This window comes from Heloderma suspectum, chromosome 9 (genome assembly GCF_057233095.1).
Source record: "Heloderma suspectum isolate Gila_16-S chromosome 9, 16-S_ref, whole genome shotgun sequence".
Lineage (NCBI taxonomy): Eukaryota > Metazoa > Chordata > Lepidosauria > Squamata > Helodermatidae > Heloderma > Heloderma suspectum.
Window position 1 is genome coordinate 25,003,961 of NC_139466.1, and position 16,819 is coordinate 25,020,779.

At 48.3% G+C, this 16,819-nt stretch overlaps 1 protein-coding gene across 2 annotated transcripts in view; it reads right to left on the reverse strand.

Annotated features, from left to right (window-relative positions):
- Positions 1-14,375, reverse strand: part of PCDH19 (protocadherin 19) — a 167,006-nt gene extending 152,631 nt beyond the window's left edge. For both annotated transcript variants that reach the window (XM_084813819.1, XM_084813821.1), the window contains exons 1-2: positions 11,892-14,375; positions 7,241-7,568 (exon numbers count right to left, since the gene is read on the reverse strand). In XM_084813819.1, the coding sequence (XP_084669945.1) occupies positions 7,241-7,568; positions 11,892-14,038 (2,475 nt within the window). In that variant the 5' untranslated portion in view covers positions 14,039-14,375. The remainder of the gene's footprint in view (positions 1-7,240; positions 7,569-11,891) is intronic.
- Between the last annotated feature and the right edge of the window lie 2,444 nt (positions 14,376-16,819).

Here is a 16,819-nt window from a genome sequence, read left to right on the forward strand (position 1 = left end):
GTAAGAGTCAATGTATACATGCTGCAGGATTGCACGCTTCTGCTTCTATCTGCTCTGTACCACAACAGACTGCAAGTTGGTGAAATCACGTATCTGAATACTCTCCAGCCAACAGAAAAGTAGCATGTAAAAGAAAAAGCTAGCTTAAAATCAATGGAAAACCACTGGAACATGTGAGACACACACACGTGTACATGCTGGGTATGGTGGTACACCCAAGAAAAACTATGCCACATGATTCTGCTGCATGTGCAGATCAGCTCCAAATACTATGAAAGCTGACAGGATGTACTTCCAAGTAAATACAGCTAGATCAGAGTTTGAATCTGTTAGGTTTACATGTTGCAAAACCTCAACAGAGGTAATGCCTTGAAGTCTTGCTATTACAACGCACAGCAGTTTGTAGGTCTCCTCTTGTATATATACTTAGTTCAACTTTCCTCTTTAATTAGTCCTCCCTAAAGAAGAATTCTGTCCATCTCAAAAGCTCACTTTGTTTTCCTCCCAACACAGTTGTCAAATATAATCTGAACACAGGACTGACACAGCAACCAGTCTTCCAGCAACTGAGTTATTATTCACAGGTCAACGCCATTCAGGTGTAGTTGAGAAACCCGATTATAGTTTTCATATCAACACCGACAGTGAAATGGAGCTTTAATTCTCTGGAACGGTGCTATATTACATCTGCTGTACGCTCTTAATTGCATTTTAGACTCTCCCTCACTCCCAGGCAGCTACAGACTGTTGCATTCGCTATTGGCTCTGGGCACTTGTGCAATGATGCAGAAGTTGCCTCAGTGCCGACTCTGAGCAGGTAACCTTGAAAAGGCCGAATGCTGAGATTTCTATGTAAGAGTCTGGGGTCTGCTAGGGCAGAAAGTGGTACAAGGTAAACTGAAAGGGAGAGAGCGAGGAAAAATGCTGTCGGGCGAGCCCAGTGTAGCCCTCCCAATGTTGTCGGACTCCAGCTTCCATCAGCGCTAGCCGGGATAACCAATTGATGATGGGACTTGCAGACCAAAAAAACTGCAGGGTCCTACATGCCACATCGCTAGGCTAACAGAAGGGCAAATTCCAAAGTTGCATTAGCATAGCGGGGCCTCCTGTTATATTGCTTATCATTTATCATTTCATTGATTACATTTCTATACCATCCAATAGCTGAAGCACCCTGGGTGGTTTACAAAGATTAAAGCCTTAAAAATACATTATAAAACCATTCACATGCAAACATATAAACAGACAGCACACAGACACACACACATATCAAAAACCATGTTAAACAATCCATCATAAGAAAAATCTGGGACCTGATTAAAACCTCGTCATACGCTGCCAAATGCCTGACAGAAGAGGAAGGAAACCTGGCATCGCAAAGATAACAATATCAGTGCCAGGCAGGCCTCAGTGGGGTTCCATAATTGGGGGGCCACCACTGAGAAGGCCCGCTCCTTTGTTGCTGCCTTCCTAGCCTCTCTCAGAGGAGGCACCAGGAGAAGGCTTGGATTATGAACATAGTGCACAGGTAGGTTTATGCTAGGAGAGGCGTTTTGTCAGGTATTGCAGCCCTGAGCCGTGCAAGGCTTTATATCGCATTTTAAGCATTTAAAGCACTGTTCAGATACGTTATCTCAGCAATTCTTGTAACAGCCCAGAAAGGTAGGCCAGTAATAGTACTCCCATGTTACTGGGGCTTCCAATAAAGTGCCGAGCCCACTCCTATGATGGCGCCTCTCCACGCAGCTCAGTTCCCCAGTCACCAGCCTGCAGCTCGCCTGTGGGTGGCAGCTGATACTGGAAAGCTGCCCACCCCTTTACATGTCCTAGAATGCCCCACAACAATGCTGTGCTGGGCATTCCAAGGCACTGTGGGAAATTCACAATGGAGGGCAGCCCTGCTTTAGGACAAGTAGATGGAAAGAAGCACGGGGCTCCTATGCTTTAACAGTGGTATTGAAGAGCGCATGTTTGGCATTTACAGCCTGTCAATGCAGGAGTGAAAAAGCTGTACCTATCAGAACATCTTCTTTTACATAAACTATTAAAAGATAAAAGGAACTCATCCTCCTTGGCATTTGATTCAAATACACACAGACACACACCTCTCTTTCTGCCTCTCTCCTTGACTTTAAAAAGAAACCCAGACAGAAACTAGCAATGGGCTTGCCTTGGTGCCACTGCTCAGAGTAGAGTCTGGTACAGCCTGGGAGATTACCACAGCAGCCCACATTCCTCCTGACCCGGCAAATCAGGTGATGCTGAAGGGCCAATCAGGTCCTTTCATGCAGAGCTGCGCACAAATGGCCTCTCAACATTCTCCAGCCTCTTTGTGGGCAGAGAAATTGGGGTGACAATTTCACCAAATTTCTCCCAGGGGAGGAGAAATTCTCCAACAATTCCTCACAGATAGGACTCACTATCTGTGAGCAGTTGTAGCACAGGTTCTTTCTTTTTTCCTAAGGGTTTCTGGTTTATCACACTGCTTCTGTGGGTGGCAACAGCATCAACTGTGTGGAGGCTTCCACTCTTCTGAGGAAGAATTTTGAATTTCTTGGGGTGGTCTTTTGAGCTTACCTCATCACTGCGAGGTGGCCGAGGGTGCTGTGCGTGCTTTCTCTTTCTATTACACATCTGTCCATTGCTCTGCAGCCTCCCAGGCCACCTGCACTTTCTGAAATGAAACAGCCCCATAGGAGGAATTGCCTCAGGATGGCTTCCCATGATGGCTTCAACTGAAGCATGGGAAGTTGAGGAGGCTACAGGCTGCCACAGAGATGACTGTACAATGACAGACAGGACACTCATGAACACTCCTCAGCCACCCTATAAGTAAGGTAAGCCCAAGAACCCCAAACCCAACCCATGAGAATTTCTCAGAAATTTCTTCTCCTTTGAATTTCTTTTTGAAAGCAATTTCTTTTCTATCAAAAGGAATGAGAAGGGTCGGGAAAAAAAGTGGGAGAAATTTTCGGCACAGCACTACTTCCACGGGATGTAAAGACTAGCAGGGACAAGGCTGGCCTTTTGCAGCGCACCTGCCTTTGAAGTACCTGGTGCCCCAGGCCACACCCTGCTTTCCCCCAATTGCTGATTGTGGCTTCCCAGCTTTTATACAGGTTTCTCCCCCCATTTGAAAGGGTTGAACTGCCTCTCCTAAGGCTTAGGAAACAGCGTTAAGCTAAACTATGCTGGTATTTTTAGTCCCGCCCCTTTTGCCTTTGGCCCTGCCCACCACTAGAATGCAGCCCCCCGAGAGCGTCTCTGAAATTCAATCTGGCCCCCGGGATGAAGGAGGTTCAACACCCCTTCATTAAAAGAACTATGCTAACTTTATGACAGGAAGCCTTTCTTCGAGCCCTTCCCTCGGACAACTAGAGCCACGACTGGCAACTAGCTTTTAACAGGAGGCCCTATTTTTGCACTGAGCAAAGGCTGAATGGCCAGCAGCAGCACCTCTGCCCTGTGATTCACCCCCACATGAGCCAAAACATAGGCAAAAGGGCTCCTTAACCCCTTCTATTCCCATTTGGACAGCAATGGAGGCTTTGGTAGTCTTATCCGGTGGCAGCTGGTGCCCATTGAGTCTGGTGGGGCTGAGGCCAGAGCAGACACTCAATATTCTACTGAGATTGCCAGAGGAGGAAAAGAGAAGACCACGTATGGCCCTGGGAGGCAGTGGAGCAAATGTACCTGGTTGTGTGGGGAAATTTCAGCCTCAAGTGGGGGGGGGGGGGACTGGCCCCATTTGCCACAAATATAGGGCCCTCTCTGGCCTTACCTGTATGCAATTAACCTTTTAGCTTGTGCACAGTTGAATTGTTTAGGGCCAGGGTGGGCAATTTGTGGCCTTCCAGATGCTTTGGGCAATAATTCCCATCAGCCCTAGACAGCATAGCCAATGGCAAGGGATGATAGGAGTTGCATCTGGAGGATCACAAGTTGCCCATCCCTAGTAGAAGGGGAGGATTCTACAAAAGGCCTCTACTGCTGTTCAGGCAAGGGAGATTGGGGTTAAATTGCTCTTTGGCTATATCAACCTTCCCCAACCTGGTGCCCTACAGATGTTTTGGACTTCCACTCCCATCAACCCCAGCCAGTATGACCAATGGTCAGGAATGCTGGGCGTTGTGATCTAAAACTTCCAGAGGGCACTGGGTTGGTATATATCTTGGACTACGCAGGCAGTAGCAACTGGGCTGCAAAATGGGAGCAAGGTCTGGGGTGTTAGCTCTGTCAGGGGTCCAGAAGACTGCAAAGGACAGATTAAGCCCCCCTGCCAAATCTGCCTATCCCTAAGCTAGAAGATTGGGGCCATCACCCCAAACAACCAAAGTCACATACAGGCTGCATTCAGACAACATGCTAACCCACACTCAGTGGTTGAGTGTGGGTTGTTTTGAAACACGAGTTGTTTGTTGAGACACGCTTGAGTTAGCGTGCTGTCTGAACGCAGCACGTTTTCCACAAGGTGGATTATCGTGTTGTCTGAATGCAGCCAGGGTGGCATATTAACCATGCGGTGTGGCTTGTTGACCACCCTGAACAACCCAACAGCAAACCATGAATTCTCGAGGTGGCTTGTTCAAGAAAAAAGAAGCCACACTGCATGGTTAACAAGCCGCCCTGGCTGTATTCAGACAACACGCTAGCCCACAGTTCAACAAACAACCCACTGTTCAAAACAACCCACACTCAACCACCAAGTGTGGATTAGCGTGTTGTATGAATAGCCCCATCACTGTTCCCATCTACAAGGTAGTAAATCTGGAGTCACCTGCATTTACCCTAGTACCCCCCAAAAAAGGAAACAAGCAGCATGGAGTAGAGCATAAATATTTCAACAGCTCCTCAGCTTTGTTATTCTGTTTAAAGCAGGAAACATGACAAAACCTTTGATTGTTTTACTTAATACCAAATAATAATTCAAAGAGAAACAAACCAGTGTTAGTCAAGGATGCCCAACAGAAGGGTTGTATGTATGTATGCATGTATATGTTCTTCTCCTAGCAGTAAAGAAAATGGCTTATCTCATGATAAGAGCCTTACTGTTTCACAGTAAGTTAACTCTCCCCACCCACCAGCCCCTTTGCAGGAAAGAATAAGACATTTCATCATTAAAATATAAAAGGATGGATGTAGAGAAAACAGACCTTGGGATATTGGCTTCATTTCATGGAAATCTGCAATGGCGTTGGTGGCACAATCCTATAGTGTCTACTCAGAAGTAAATCCCACTGGGTTCAATGGGCCTTACTCTAAGGTGGCCACTTACACGTTGGCCAAAAAAGAGAGAGAAAAAAACATGAGCAAAAAAAGAGGACAAAGGAAGGCACAGAGTCTGTAGTCCAAATGTGAACTGTTGATGGGCAACTTCAAGGCCCAGCTCTTCCTTCTGATGGTTCTTTATCATTAAACTGGACTTGGACTGGACAGCCCTTCAAACAGAGGACAAATTCAAAGAGAGGATTGTCCTCTGTAAAATAATAGGATACCCCACCTGACTCCCAGGTAAGTGTGTATACTATAGGACTGCAGCCTAAAACATTTTTCTGCCTTACATTGTATGTGAGAAACTCGTGGTGTAGTCACCACAATGGAACACAGGAAGCTGCCTCGCATCCCATCAGACTATTTGTCCACCTGGCCTAGAATTGTCTACTCTGAATGGCACCAACTTTTCAGGGATTCAGTCTTTCTCATCACTTAACTGCACATGGCAGCGGTAGAACCCAGCACCTTCTGCTTGAAAAGCAGGAGTTCTACCACAAAGCTATGGGGTCTCTCCATCTGGAAACAATCACCCGTCCCTCTAAGAACAGTAGACTCTGCCCACCACATTCAATCAAGTGATGTCCACCAACCAAACCTGCAATGAAAACATGAGGCCAACCTGACATTATCGTCAGGCCACTTTGGCTGTGTAAGCGATGGCACTCAGTGTGGTGAAAACTGAAAGTCAACATCTATCGCCACCACTCAGCACCAACACATATCAAAAACAATAGGACGCTTTCATCATGCCAGCACTGATTCACCTCCTGTTAATGAACAGAGATGGATGATGTCAACGTGAGGGGACTGCTGGGTTTGGTGAAGTTAAGATGAAATAAGAGCACTGAGGAAAGCCAGGCCTGCCTCAGTCCAACCAGGCCAGATCTAACCACCAACTATACAACCAGTGGTGTAGCGGAGCGAGGGCTTCCAGGGACACAGCCTTGACACTTTTTTATTAGCAGGGATGCCGACATTATCTGCCGCCAACGTCCTTTGGAATTCCCTGTTCCCTCCACAATTAGCTGCAATTCTCACAGCACCTGGGGAGAAATGAATTTTTCCAACAACAACAGATTTGTTCCCTGTTGTAATGCAAACTATTTCGGGATGGCAACGAAGGCCCATTCGCCTTATAAAAAATAAAGCCTGATTCTGGTGGTGATGAAAACTGCTAAAATGGGTTTGTTGCTATGGATTAACAAAGCTGCCTGAACGTTTGGACTCTCCTTGGGGGTCATGGTGACGGGGACTCCCCCACTGAGCACCTACACTTCAAAATTTACCACTGCACCACTTTATACAACAGCAACATTCAAGAACTGCTGCTACAGCTCAATCTGTGCTATAAATACCACTGTTTACATTGCAGGGCAACCAATAAAAAGCCCCAAGAAAGCCACAGTAACCTACTGACAACAGAGCATGCACATGCATGCACATGCACACACACAAATCCCACCTGAACTATAAAGTCAAAATGAATTCTCAGGACCTATTTTTGCATTCACTTCTCCATACACCCGAGGGGAGGGGAGCTGTATTTAGACATGATATCCTAGTAAGCAGTAAGGTTGGAACATGACAACTGCCCTGCTAAATCAAGCCAAGGGCGATGAGGTCTGTTTTCAACAGCAGCCAGTCAGGTGCCCCAGGGAAGCCCATGTGATGGCAGAAAGGGAACATTACGCCCCTGTTGTCTGTCCCCAAGAATTCCAACTCAAGAGATACATGAGGAACTTGAACAGGGGATGCCCCGTATCGCCCATGAATGTGTCTAAAGCCATCTAAGACAGTGGCCATCCCCACCTCAGAAACACTCAGCTCCATCTCGTCCAGTGTTCAACTTCCAACAGGAGCCAACCACAATACTTTTGGGCATACCCAAGCAGGGCAAAAAGGTGATGGCCCACCCCCTCTCCCTGAGGGAAAGATTTACCTTCCTCAAGTTCCCCTCCACGCTCACCTCCGGCAGCGGCATCCCATTGATGATGAGATCGGGCTGCTGGGGACTCTGACCAGTGAAGGTGTGGTGGTAGACATGGTTGGAGCCTGCATTCCTGTTGTTTTGGTTCTCCACGTTGAGAAAGGTGCTTTCCGATCGGCGGCAACCCAGAGGCAAGGTCTGTTGGTGATAGTCAAAGTAGTTGAGAGATGACGTCAGGGAAGAGCAACTCACAACGTTCATTTTATCGGTCTCCTCAACATCCCGCGGCACCAGGCGGATGTCGTTCTTGCTGATTTTTTTCTTCTTGTTGGATTTCTTTTGGTGCCCATAGGAGTACTCTGCAATTCTGCAGGACACAAGAAAGCAAAGGGTGAGTATCTTAGTTCATCCTCAAACTGTACACTAGTCAACAGAGAATCCCAGAGGAACTGGTTCTCATCCACATGCAGGGTCATTGGGCTTGGCTCTTGTGAGGGTTCTTGGGTTTATTTTTCATAAGCATAAAAAAAAAGTTTGTCGATCAAACACATAAAGACAACAAGTGAGGAATAAGGGATGGGGGAGAAAAAAGTTCCCCTGCTTTTGTCTGCTGCTTAGAATTGTCGGTATCTAGTTACCAGAGATATAGTTCAGCCTGCAGAAAAGGGGAAAGAAAATAATTATGTAAAAATCCATGAAGTGAAAAGGATACGTGAATGCATTTCCATTAATAAGGATTTGAAAAGTTACTTAAATTGATTAATATCAACATGGAAAGCAGGGAGAAAAATTAGCACCGGGAGGGATTCTTCCATGCCATCTCCCATAGCAGTAAGCCTGGCACAAACCTTCTCCCTTAGCTGCTCACAGGTGTTTTATCAAACTGTATAGCATAAGCTTAACGCCACTTGCCTGGTCACCTATGGCAAGTTTTTTTAAAAGAGTGTGCAGAAGGGGAAAAGTTTTTTAAACTGGAAAAGGACTAGTGCAGAATTTCCGGGGGTAAGTCATTTTTGTGAACTTATTTGTAACACTGATATAGTATTTTTCTTTTGTGTTGCATTTCTCCTTATAACATCTAACGAGTCAAACTTTTCCTCCCAATCCCAACACTTTCCTATTCCCTACACGCTCCCATTCCTCTGGGGCAATTTTTTAAAAAACGTTTTACAGGCCCAAGCGTGGTGTATTTTGAAAGGAAAAACTATCGTTTTGACTTTTTACTGATTTACAAAATGTATGTCTGCTTTTGTCTCTTATACACAAGGAAAGAAGGGGGATGACAAGAGGAAAATTATCAGTAAACAACGACTACAAAAATAATTAAAAATATGAGCGCATTCAGCGTTATCTCAGTAAGTCTAGATTGACGTAACCGTGACTTGGTACCAGCGCTGGGGACTGCGTATCATTATCAGTGCCACACAGATGTAGATATGCATAGGAGATGCCAACAAATGCAACCTTCCCGAAGAAATGGGTTTGACTTTAAGCAAGGCCTGAAAGCAGTCATCCCCCAAAGTAGTGTATGTTCAACTTTCAAAATCGCAGGGGTTTGGAAAACCCAGCAATTGCAGTGATGAAGCGGTGAGATGAATCACCCAAGAGGAGCTTTACACAATAAATAAAGATGTTGATATGATTCTTGCTCAAAGCTAATTGATACTAAGGGAGGCAGGGGAGGGGGGGGCTGACAAGCCAAAAAGGCCTCTTTCTCATCTTACGTGTCAAGTGAAAGAGCACTTTTTATTAAGCATCCTTGGCAGGTTAATGTTTATATAACACCATCACAGTACATGGTACTCGAAAGAGTCATGCAAGCCAGTAAGAAAGAACAGACAGGCAGGTGCCTGCTACTAAAATACTATCATCTAAATTCCAGCCATGGGGGAAAGACACCAAAAGGAAGGAAAACAACAAAAGAAACTGCCTTTGTATTAAGTCCGAGCAGTGATCCAACTAGCCCAATATTATCAACTCTGACTGGCAGCAGTTCTCTGAAGTCTCGAGCACAGGTCAGTCCTTCCAGGCACTGCTACCTGTGATCTTTTAAAACTGGAGAGACTGGGGATGGAACTAGGGCCTTCTTTCTGAAAATCATGGGCTCTAAAGAATGAACTAAAGAATCATCCCAGAAAGGCAAAGTTAACGGAGACAGAGAGAGCAGTGAAGTGGAAGGGGAAAGGTATGTGATAAGATATCAATTTATTATTGTTGCTGTTGTTGTAGGGAAAGAGAGATAAGATTCCAAAAATGTGGAGGTCTGCAGATCAAACACAGCAAGCTGATGCACAGCCATCAGTACTGAGGCAGAAGAACGAAAGAACATTGCTCACCTGCCAAGAACATTGCTCACCTGCCCACACTTCTGTCTCTCACACACTCACTCACACACACACACACACACTCCTTGCACGTAAAATATACCTTGCATGAAAAAAGCTCCTTTCCCTCCACTCTCTAAGCTTTTCTGATGTGGCCACATGCAGCATTGGTTTGCTCTGATCCCACTGATACTGGTCAAGAGATGTTCTTTGCAGCATGCATTTCATGAAACATTAGAAAATTCCAGGGCTTCTTTTGCAGCGGGGCGGGGAAGATGAGAGTGGAAGAGATCTATATGCACTTCGAGTAGGCTATTGACACTTAAAGATGCCATAGGCAGAAAATCCTATACACATTTACCTGGGAGCAAGTCCCACTCAACTCAATGGGGCTTACTTCTGAGTAGACACATATAGTGTTGCAGTGTTAAATTACGGTGTTTCTCTAAATGTTTCCAGTTACAAATGCAGCATCTCCAAATGTTGCCTACAGGCATTCATTCTGTGGTCTTATTTGTGGATGTGTTTTTCCCCCTCCTATTGACCAATTATTTAATTAAAGCATACTTCATTAATCCCCAAGCCATCCCACTAAACCAACTGGTTATACAGAAGTGCAGATCTGTTAGGGGCGTTGACACCACTGGAATTTTTTTTTTCCTTCAGCGCCTATTCTTGCTTAATGGGCCAAGCTGGCAAGAATTTCGGCATATTAGCTCTCATTTAAAAGCCAAGTGGCTCCTAAGAACTGCACATGCAATGGCTTTATTTGCAAATGATTTTCTGTATATGCACGCACAGGAACAACCTATCACCCAGTGGAGCTGTACATTGTAAAAAGGAAGTGAGAGAGGTAAAGCGAAACCCTAAACTCTCTGTCATCATTCTAACAGTGTAAATAAAACTTTAAAGACTACAGATTCTCTCAGCCTCTCCAAATGGCCAGAGGCATTCGTACATTTCAAAAGAGAGGGCAAAATTAATTTCCTTCCCTGCCATCAGAAATGACTTAGGACTGAAGGAACAGAGGAGTCACGGCTATTTCGCTCGCTCGTAACAGGATTAAACCATTTATGAGCCGTTGCAGCTGCTCCTTTATGGCGCCCAATTGATATTCATGTGCAGTTAGCGTTTGTCTACTAACTTGTGCAACACAGAGAATAGCAAGAGACAGACAATAATCGCCCGGGTGTTACATATTCAGGGGGCTCAAATCCACATCTTAAAGATTTCAAAAGCAGAGGGGGGGAGGTTTCATGCGCAACCCCGCGTCTCAGACTTCAAAGGCGTCCAAATATACAGATAACCGTATAATAAAAAAAAATAAGACGGTGGCAATTCAAAAGCCAATTAAAAAGAGGAAAGAGCTAGGGGTGACCTTCGGCTCTTTAAGCTGTGATTTGGATATAAAGTTTTTTAGTGGGGTAGAGGGTGACTTAGCGCTTATTTTCTCCTTTCAAGACTTACAGCACAAGTTCCAAATATAGGAAAAGGAAATACTGCCCCCACTACTTCTTTTTTGCAAAAAGAGAATGAAAAAGGTCTTTCCAAGTGCTTTTTTCCGCTATTTTCTTTTCTTTGCTATCCTTGGTACATTTCTAGCTGAACCCTCCTTCCTTTCATCTGCTGTTCTGGCAGCCCCACGTTCCTTTTACAACCAACCCTTCTGGAGGAGAAAACAACCATGGTTCTAAAAAGCGCCCACAGTGACCTCATCTGGCGGGAACGGGATATCGACAGGACTGCAGAGGCCCTTAAAAAGCGATGTCCATCTACAGCAATTGAAAAGAGTATGGGTTTATTCATCACTACAGCACCTACTCTCAAACTCCCCCACAGAGGTTTCTCTTCAGTTACTCCACGTTTAAAAAAACAAAAAAACAAAAAAAACCCAATTCATCACATTGCAAGCCTGGGCAGAGCTGAAAAGGAGCATGAACTCACACCTACATCCTAAAAGCTGGCTGCAACCCTGCTGTTCTTTTCTTTTTTCTTGCATTATCATTCTTTATATAGATTGTCAGAATGACTGTGGGACTCTCCACACACACACACACACACACACACTTTCCAGCCAAGGACAGGCACACAATGCAGATTTAAGACAAATTGGATCTGGTGTGTTTTAGATTGTGGACAATTTGTATCAAAATCACCATATTAAATTCACTTAACCACAACTGGGTGAATACATTTAAAAGGTGAACAACAGGTTCACTGTTGACATTTTAATATGGCATTTTCTTGGAACCATTTGATCCCTTCGACTGATGTACAATTATTGCTATTATTATTATTATTATTTTATCATGAGTTGCCATTAAACACTCACATTTTGCTGGTACCAAGAAACAAGTAGACTTTACCTGCAGTTGTAGGTCCTGATTTCTTTGTTATCCCTTTTACACTTGACCGCCACGAAGATCATGGTGACAAACAGAATGGCAGCAATAGAACCCAGGGCAATAATAAAAATCAGGGACAAGTTAACAGATCCTATAGATTCCTGGGCATCCAGTGCTGGAGAAAGATATATCAAAATCAAGGCAGAAGCCGAGAGAGATGTTTTCCCATGGTCATGGGCCACCACAATCAGCTCGTACGTAGTCTTTGAATTCTCCCCAAATGCTCTAGTGGTCCTTATCTCACCATTGACCTGGTCAATCTCGAAAAACCCTCTATCTCCTTCAGCCATCTCATAGGAAAGCCTCCCATTCTCCCCTTCATCATAATCATCTGCTTTGACCACTGTCACCAAGTAGCCGATTCCAGCGTTCCTGGGTATGTACACTTCTGCAGTCCCATTGACTAGAGGAGGGGCAGTTATCACAGGGGTGTTGTCATTGACATCCAGGACGATCACTCGGATGGTGGCGTTGCTTTGTAAAGAGGGGTTGCCTCCATCTTTGGCCAAGACCTTGAACTCGAAAGACTTTGTTTGCTCATGGTTGAAGGATCGCAAGGCATAGATGTCTCCCGAGTTAGGATTGATGGAGACATAGGTGAAGACAGGCATGTCCCTTACTTGGGATGGCACAATCTGATAGGAGACACTGCCATTGAGGCCTAGATCAGGGTCCCTGGCAGAAACGGAAAGAAGGTAGGCCCCAGGGGTATTATTCTCCTGCACAATAACCTGGTAGTAAGGTTTTGAGAAATGCGGGTGGTTGTCGTTCTCATCCGTGATCTTGACAGTGAAGGACTTGGTGGCTTGCAAAGAGGGGATCCCGTTGTCCTTTGCCTGGATGGTGAGGTTGTACTGGTCCCTTTGCTCCCGGTCCAAATGGCCATCCACCAAGATGGTGGAAAAGCTCTCATACTCTTGAAGGCGGAAGGGCACATTACCCAGCAGCTTGCATTGCACCCGGCCGTTGGCGCCGGAGTCGCGGTCAGAAACTCTGACCAGGGCAATCACGTAGCCTGGAGGTGCGTTCTCACTGACCTCCACCAACTCGCTGTTAACAGAGAGCAAGTTAATGAGAGGGGGATTGTCGTTGGCATCTTGCACCGTGACCGTCACCTTGCAATGGGCAGGAATAGAGTTGGGGCCAAGATCTTTGGCCTGCACATCCAACTCGTAGGCGTGGCCTTCCTCGTAGTCAATTGCCCCACTGACCGTGATCAGGCCTGTCTGGGGGTTGATTTGGAAGAGCTCCTTGGCCTTTTCAGACACGTAGCTGTGGATTGAGTACAACACTTGCCCATTGGTGCCTTCATCAGGGTCTGTGGCATTGAGACGGATCACCGGCGTGCCTGGAGGGGCATTCTCCGGCACACTAATGGTGTAGGATGGCTCTTCAAAGAGAGGATTATTGTCATTGGAGTCGATGACCCTAATGTTCAACTCCACCGTGCCAAAATTGGGCGGGTCACCCCCATCCAAAGCCGTGATCATGTAACTGTAATGAGACTGGGTCTCGCGGTCCAGGCTCTTCTCTACCACCAGCTCCGCAAAGCGGGAGCCGTCGCCACGCGTCTTGGTCTCCAACCCAAAGAGGTCGTTGGGCGTGATCTCATAGCTCTGCACCCCAAAGTTGCCCGAGTCCGGATCGTAGGCACTCTCCAATGGCACCCTAGTCCCTGGGCTGGCCGTCTCGGAGATCTCCAGTGCAATCTGGTCCGTGGGGAAGCTGGGGGCGTTGTCATTGAGGTCTTTAATCTCCAGCTTGATGACACAGATCTCCATGGAGCTGGACATGACCTCCAACGAGATCACACATTTGGGGCTCTGCCGGCAAAGTAGGTCCCGGTCAATCTTCTGCTTGGTCACCAGTAACCCCGATCCAGGGTTGATGTCTACCAGGTGTGGCGCAGAGTTGGAGACCACCCGGAAAGCGGTGGGCTGCCGGGGATCCAACACAAAGCCTGCATCTCGGGCATCTTTGGCGATGTTGGCAATCACCGTGCCAGCTCTCTGCTCCTCCTCCACCGAGTACTTCAAGTTGATCAGGGCTCCTACCCCAGTCCACAAGAGAGCGAGCAGAAACCGGAGCAGGGGGCACAGAATATCCATAGCTCAGGGCTCAGTGCACCCCACCTCCCCTTCTTTCTTGCTGCCTGTTGATTTTGCGGCTGGAAAGGAGGGGCGGGAGGGATCTGGGTTGCCTACTTTGGGGTTGTTTCAGGGATGGAAAGGAAGGAAGGAGTGATCGGAGGGAAAGGATGGGGCAGGGGAAGGAAGGGGGCTTTTCAGTGTGGTTACTTTAAGAGCTAACTGCCTCTTGCTTCCTCGCCGCACATCTTTCAGCAGCACTCCCTAGTTAGAGGCACCACCAGCACCACAACCCCTTCTCTGGAAGAAAAGAGAAAGAGAGAAAATCAAAATGCTTCTCCTTCCTCTCTGCCGGGTCAAGGACAGTTCGAAGTTACCGAAAAGGCAAATCTATTTTCAGTGGTTTAAAAAAAAAATTAAAAAAGAAGAAGAAATGATCCCAGACACACACATACTAAGTGCAGTCCGTGTGTTGGGAGGAGCCTCAATATACTTGCACCTGGCATGCGCAAATCTCTCTCTTTTCCCCCCTTTCCTTCGCCACCCACCCCCTCCCCCCTCCCCAAAAAACTGCACAGACCTTAATGCAGAAAGCGGAGCCTCTCTGGGAAAGGGGGGGGGGACCTCTGCTTGGCCAAGATATTAATACAGATAATTAAAAAAAAAAAAAACCACGAACAAGATCAAGGATGAACAGGGAAGCAAAGAGCTAGGAGAAAGTAAGGCTAAGGCATGGAAGGGAAGGGAATAGTAAAGGGGGGGAGAGAACAGGAGCTGCCTGGAGGGAGAGAAGATGCTCGTCGGAGCATAAGTCACAGAGGCGAAAAACTGGCCGGGGAGGGGTGGGAAAGAGGGTGGGGGTGGGGGCGGGGGCGGGGGCGGGGGGAGGTAGGAAAGGAGGCAGGCTGGCCCAAAAAAAACCAAGAAGGCAGCTGCTCCGAGGGTTTTCTACTTGGGGAAGATCCGCCGGAGCATCTCGGCGCACTGGAGAGAAGGGAGAGGAGGCGATGTCATGCTCAAATCACAGCTGAACTGGGGGGAGGCATTGGCAAGGAGGAGGGGGAGAGGCACGGCGGATCCCAGTCCCCCTCCCCTCCCCTCCCCGGTGTCAGCGAGGAGTCGCCGGGGCTGGCGGATGCGATCCCTCGGTCTAAAGAAGGGGGGGCAAAGAAAAGGGGGGGCGATCGCAGACGGCTCTCGGCTGGGCAGCGGGTTAGGGGTGCGGGGGGAGGACAATCAAGAGGGAGGGAGGGAGGGGGGAGAAGAAGAAGAGGAGTCAGAGGCGCCGCCGTCGCAATCCTTCTCCGCCGGGTCGCCGGCCGGCTGCTGCGCTCGCTGGCCCCATGATCGGTTATCTCGCGCTGGGCAGCCTCCGAGCCGCCGATCGCCCCGGGCGACGAAGCCGAGGCGAGGAAAGTTTGGCTGCCCGCCGCATCGTCCTCCGGGCCAGCGCTGCGGAGGGAGCAACTCCCCGGCTCCCGCGCGACGAGGCGAGGGGGCAGGACCCGCCGCGGGGGCGCGGGATCGCCGGCCGCGGGCTCCGCTCGCCCTCAGCGGGAAGTTCCTTTGCACAGCCGCCAGCCAAGCCGCCGCGGCCGCTCCAGTCCTAGCTCGCCGCGGCTCCTTTCCCCGAAACACTCGCGCCAATTTCGGCCCCCGGCCGGCCGGCCCCCTTCTCGGCTGCCCCCCCCTTCCCTCTTTTTTTTGCAAGCGCCCGCCTCTCTTTCGGGGTCGCTTTTCCTCCCCTCCTCTCCCCTCCCCTCCTCTCCCCTCCTCTCTCTCGCCTTTCCCCTCCCCGCGCGCGCCAGCCGCGGCTGCTGCTGCTGCGAACTGCCGGCCGCACGCGAGCCCGGAGAGACCCAGCGGCTCCGGTCCCGAGCTACGGCAGGGCTTCAGCCAATCGGCGCCCGCTTCGGCGCGTTCCAAGCCGAAGGGGGAGGAGCCTCCCGGGAGGGCGAAGGGGGCGGGGCCCGGCGGGTGGAACTCTTCCCGGAGTGGTACCCAGCGGAGCGTCCCTTTTGTGTCTCTGCAACGCCGAGGATGCAGGGAAGCCGAGTCGCTTGGGGAGGGGAGGGGAGACTCTCCTGAAAGGAGCGGGGGAAGGGGGGCTTTTTGTTGTGGGTTGCTTGCTGGTTTCTCCCCCGCCCCCTTGGAATGGAAAGCTTTGGGACGATATTCCCAGGTTTGGGGATGATCAGGCAAATCCCCTCTATCAGGACCGGCCAAGGGTGGGCACAATTGCCAGCAAGCTTTCCGAGAACTCTAGATCTCTTCAACGGGCTAAATGTCACACCAAAGGGGCTTGGGGGGAGGGGGGGAGGGGGAGGGGGACTGTCCTGGACGTTTTGAAATCTGCAAATTTGGATCGTGTGGGTAGCAGTGTTGGTAGGGGGGTTGTTTTGTTTTCGGAAGCTCTTTGCAAAACGCACTTGCTTAAATATCACAGTTTGGGACAAAAGCATCCAACGCTTTCCCTTCCCCTAAAAGGCAAGGATACGCAACGGCTTGATGAACTTCCTTCCAAGCATAGCCTAGGAGGGAGAGGAGAGGGAAATAAGAGAGATCGTAGACTCAGGGTTTTGCCAGAAGCGAAAGTGCTTGTGCGGTACAATCCTGTGCATTTTTATGCAGAAGGAAATCTTGCTGTGTTCAATAGGGCTTACTCACAGGTAGGTGGGCATAAGGCTTGCAGCTAGGGTCGAGTGAGGCACGCAACAACCTTGTGAGGTAGGCTAAACTGAGAGATGGTGAATTTCCCAAGACTCCACAGTTATGCTGGGATGCCAACCTGCATTATCCACG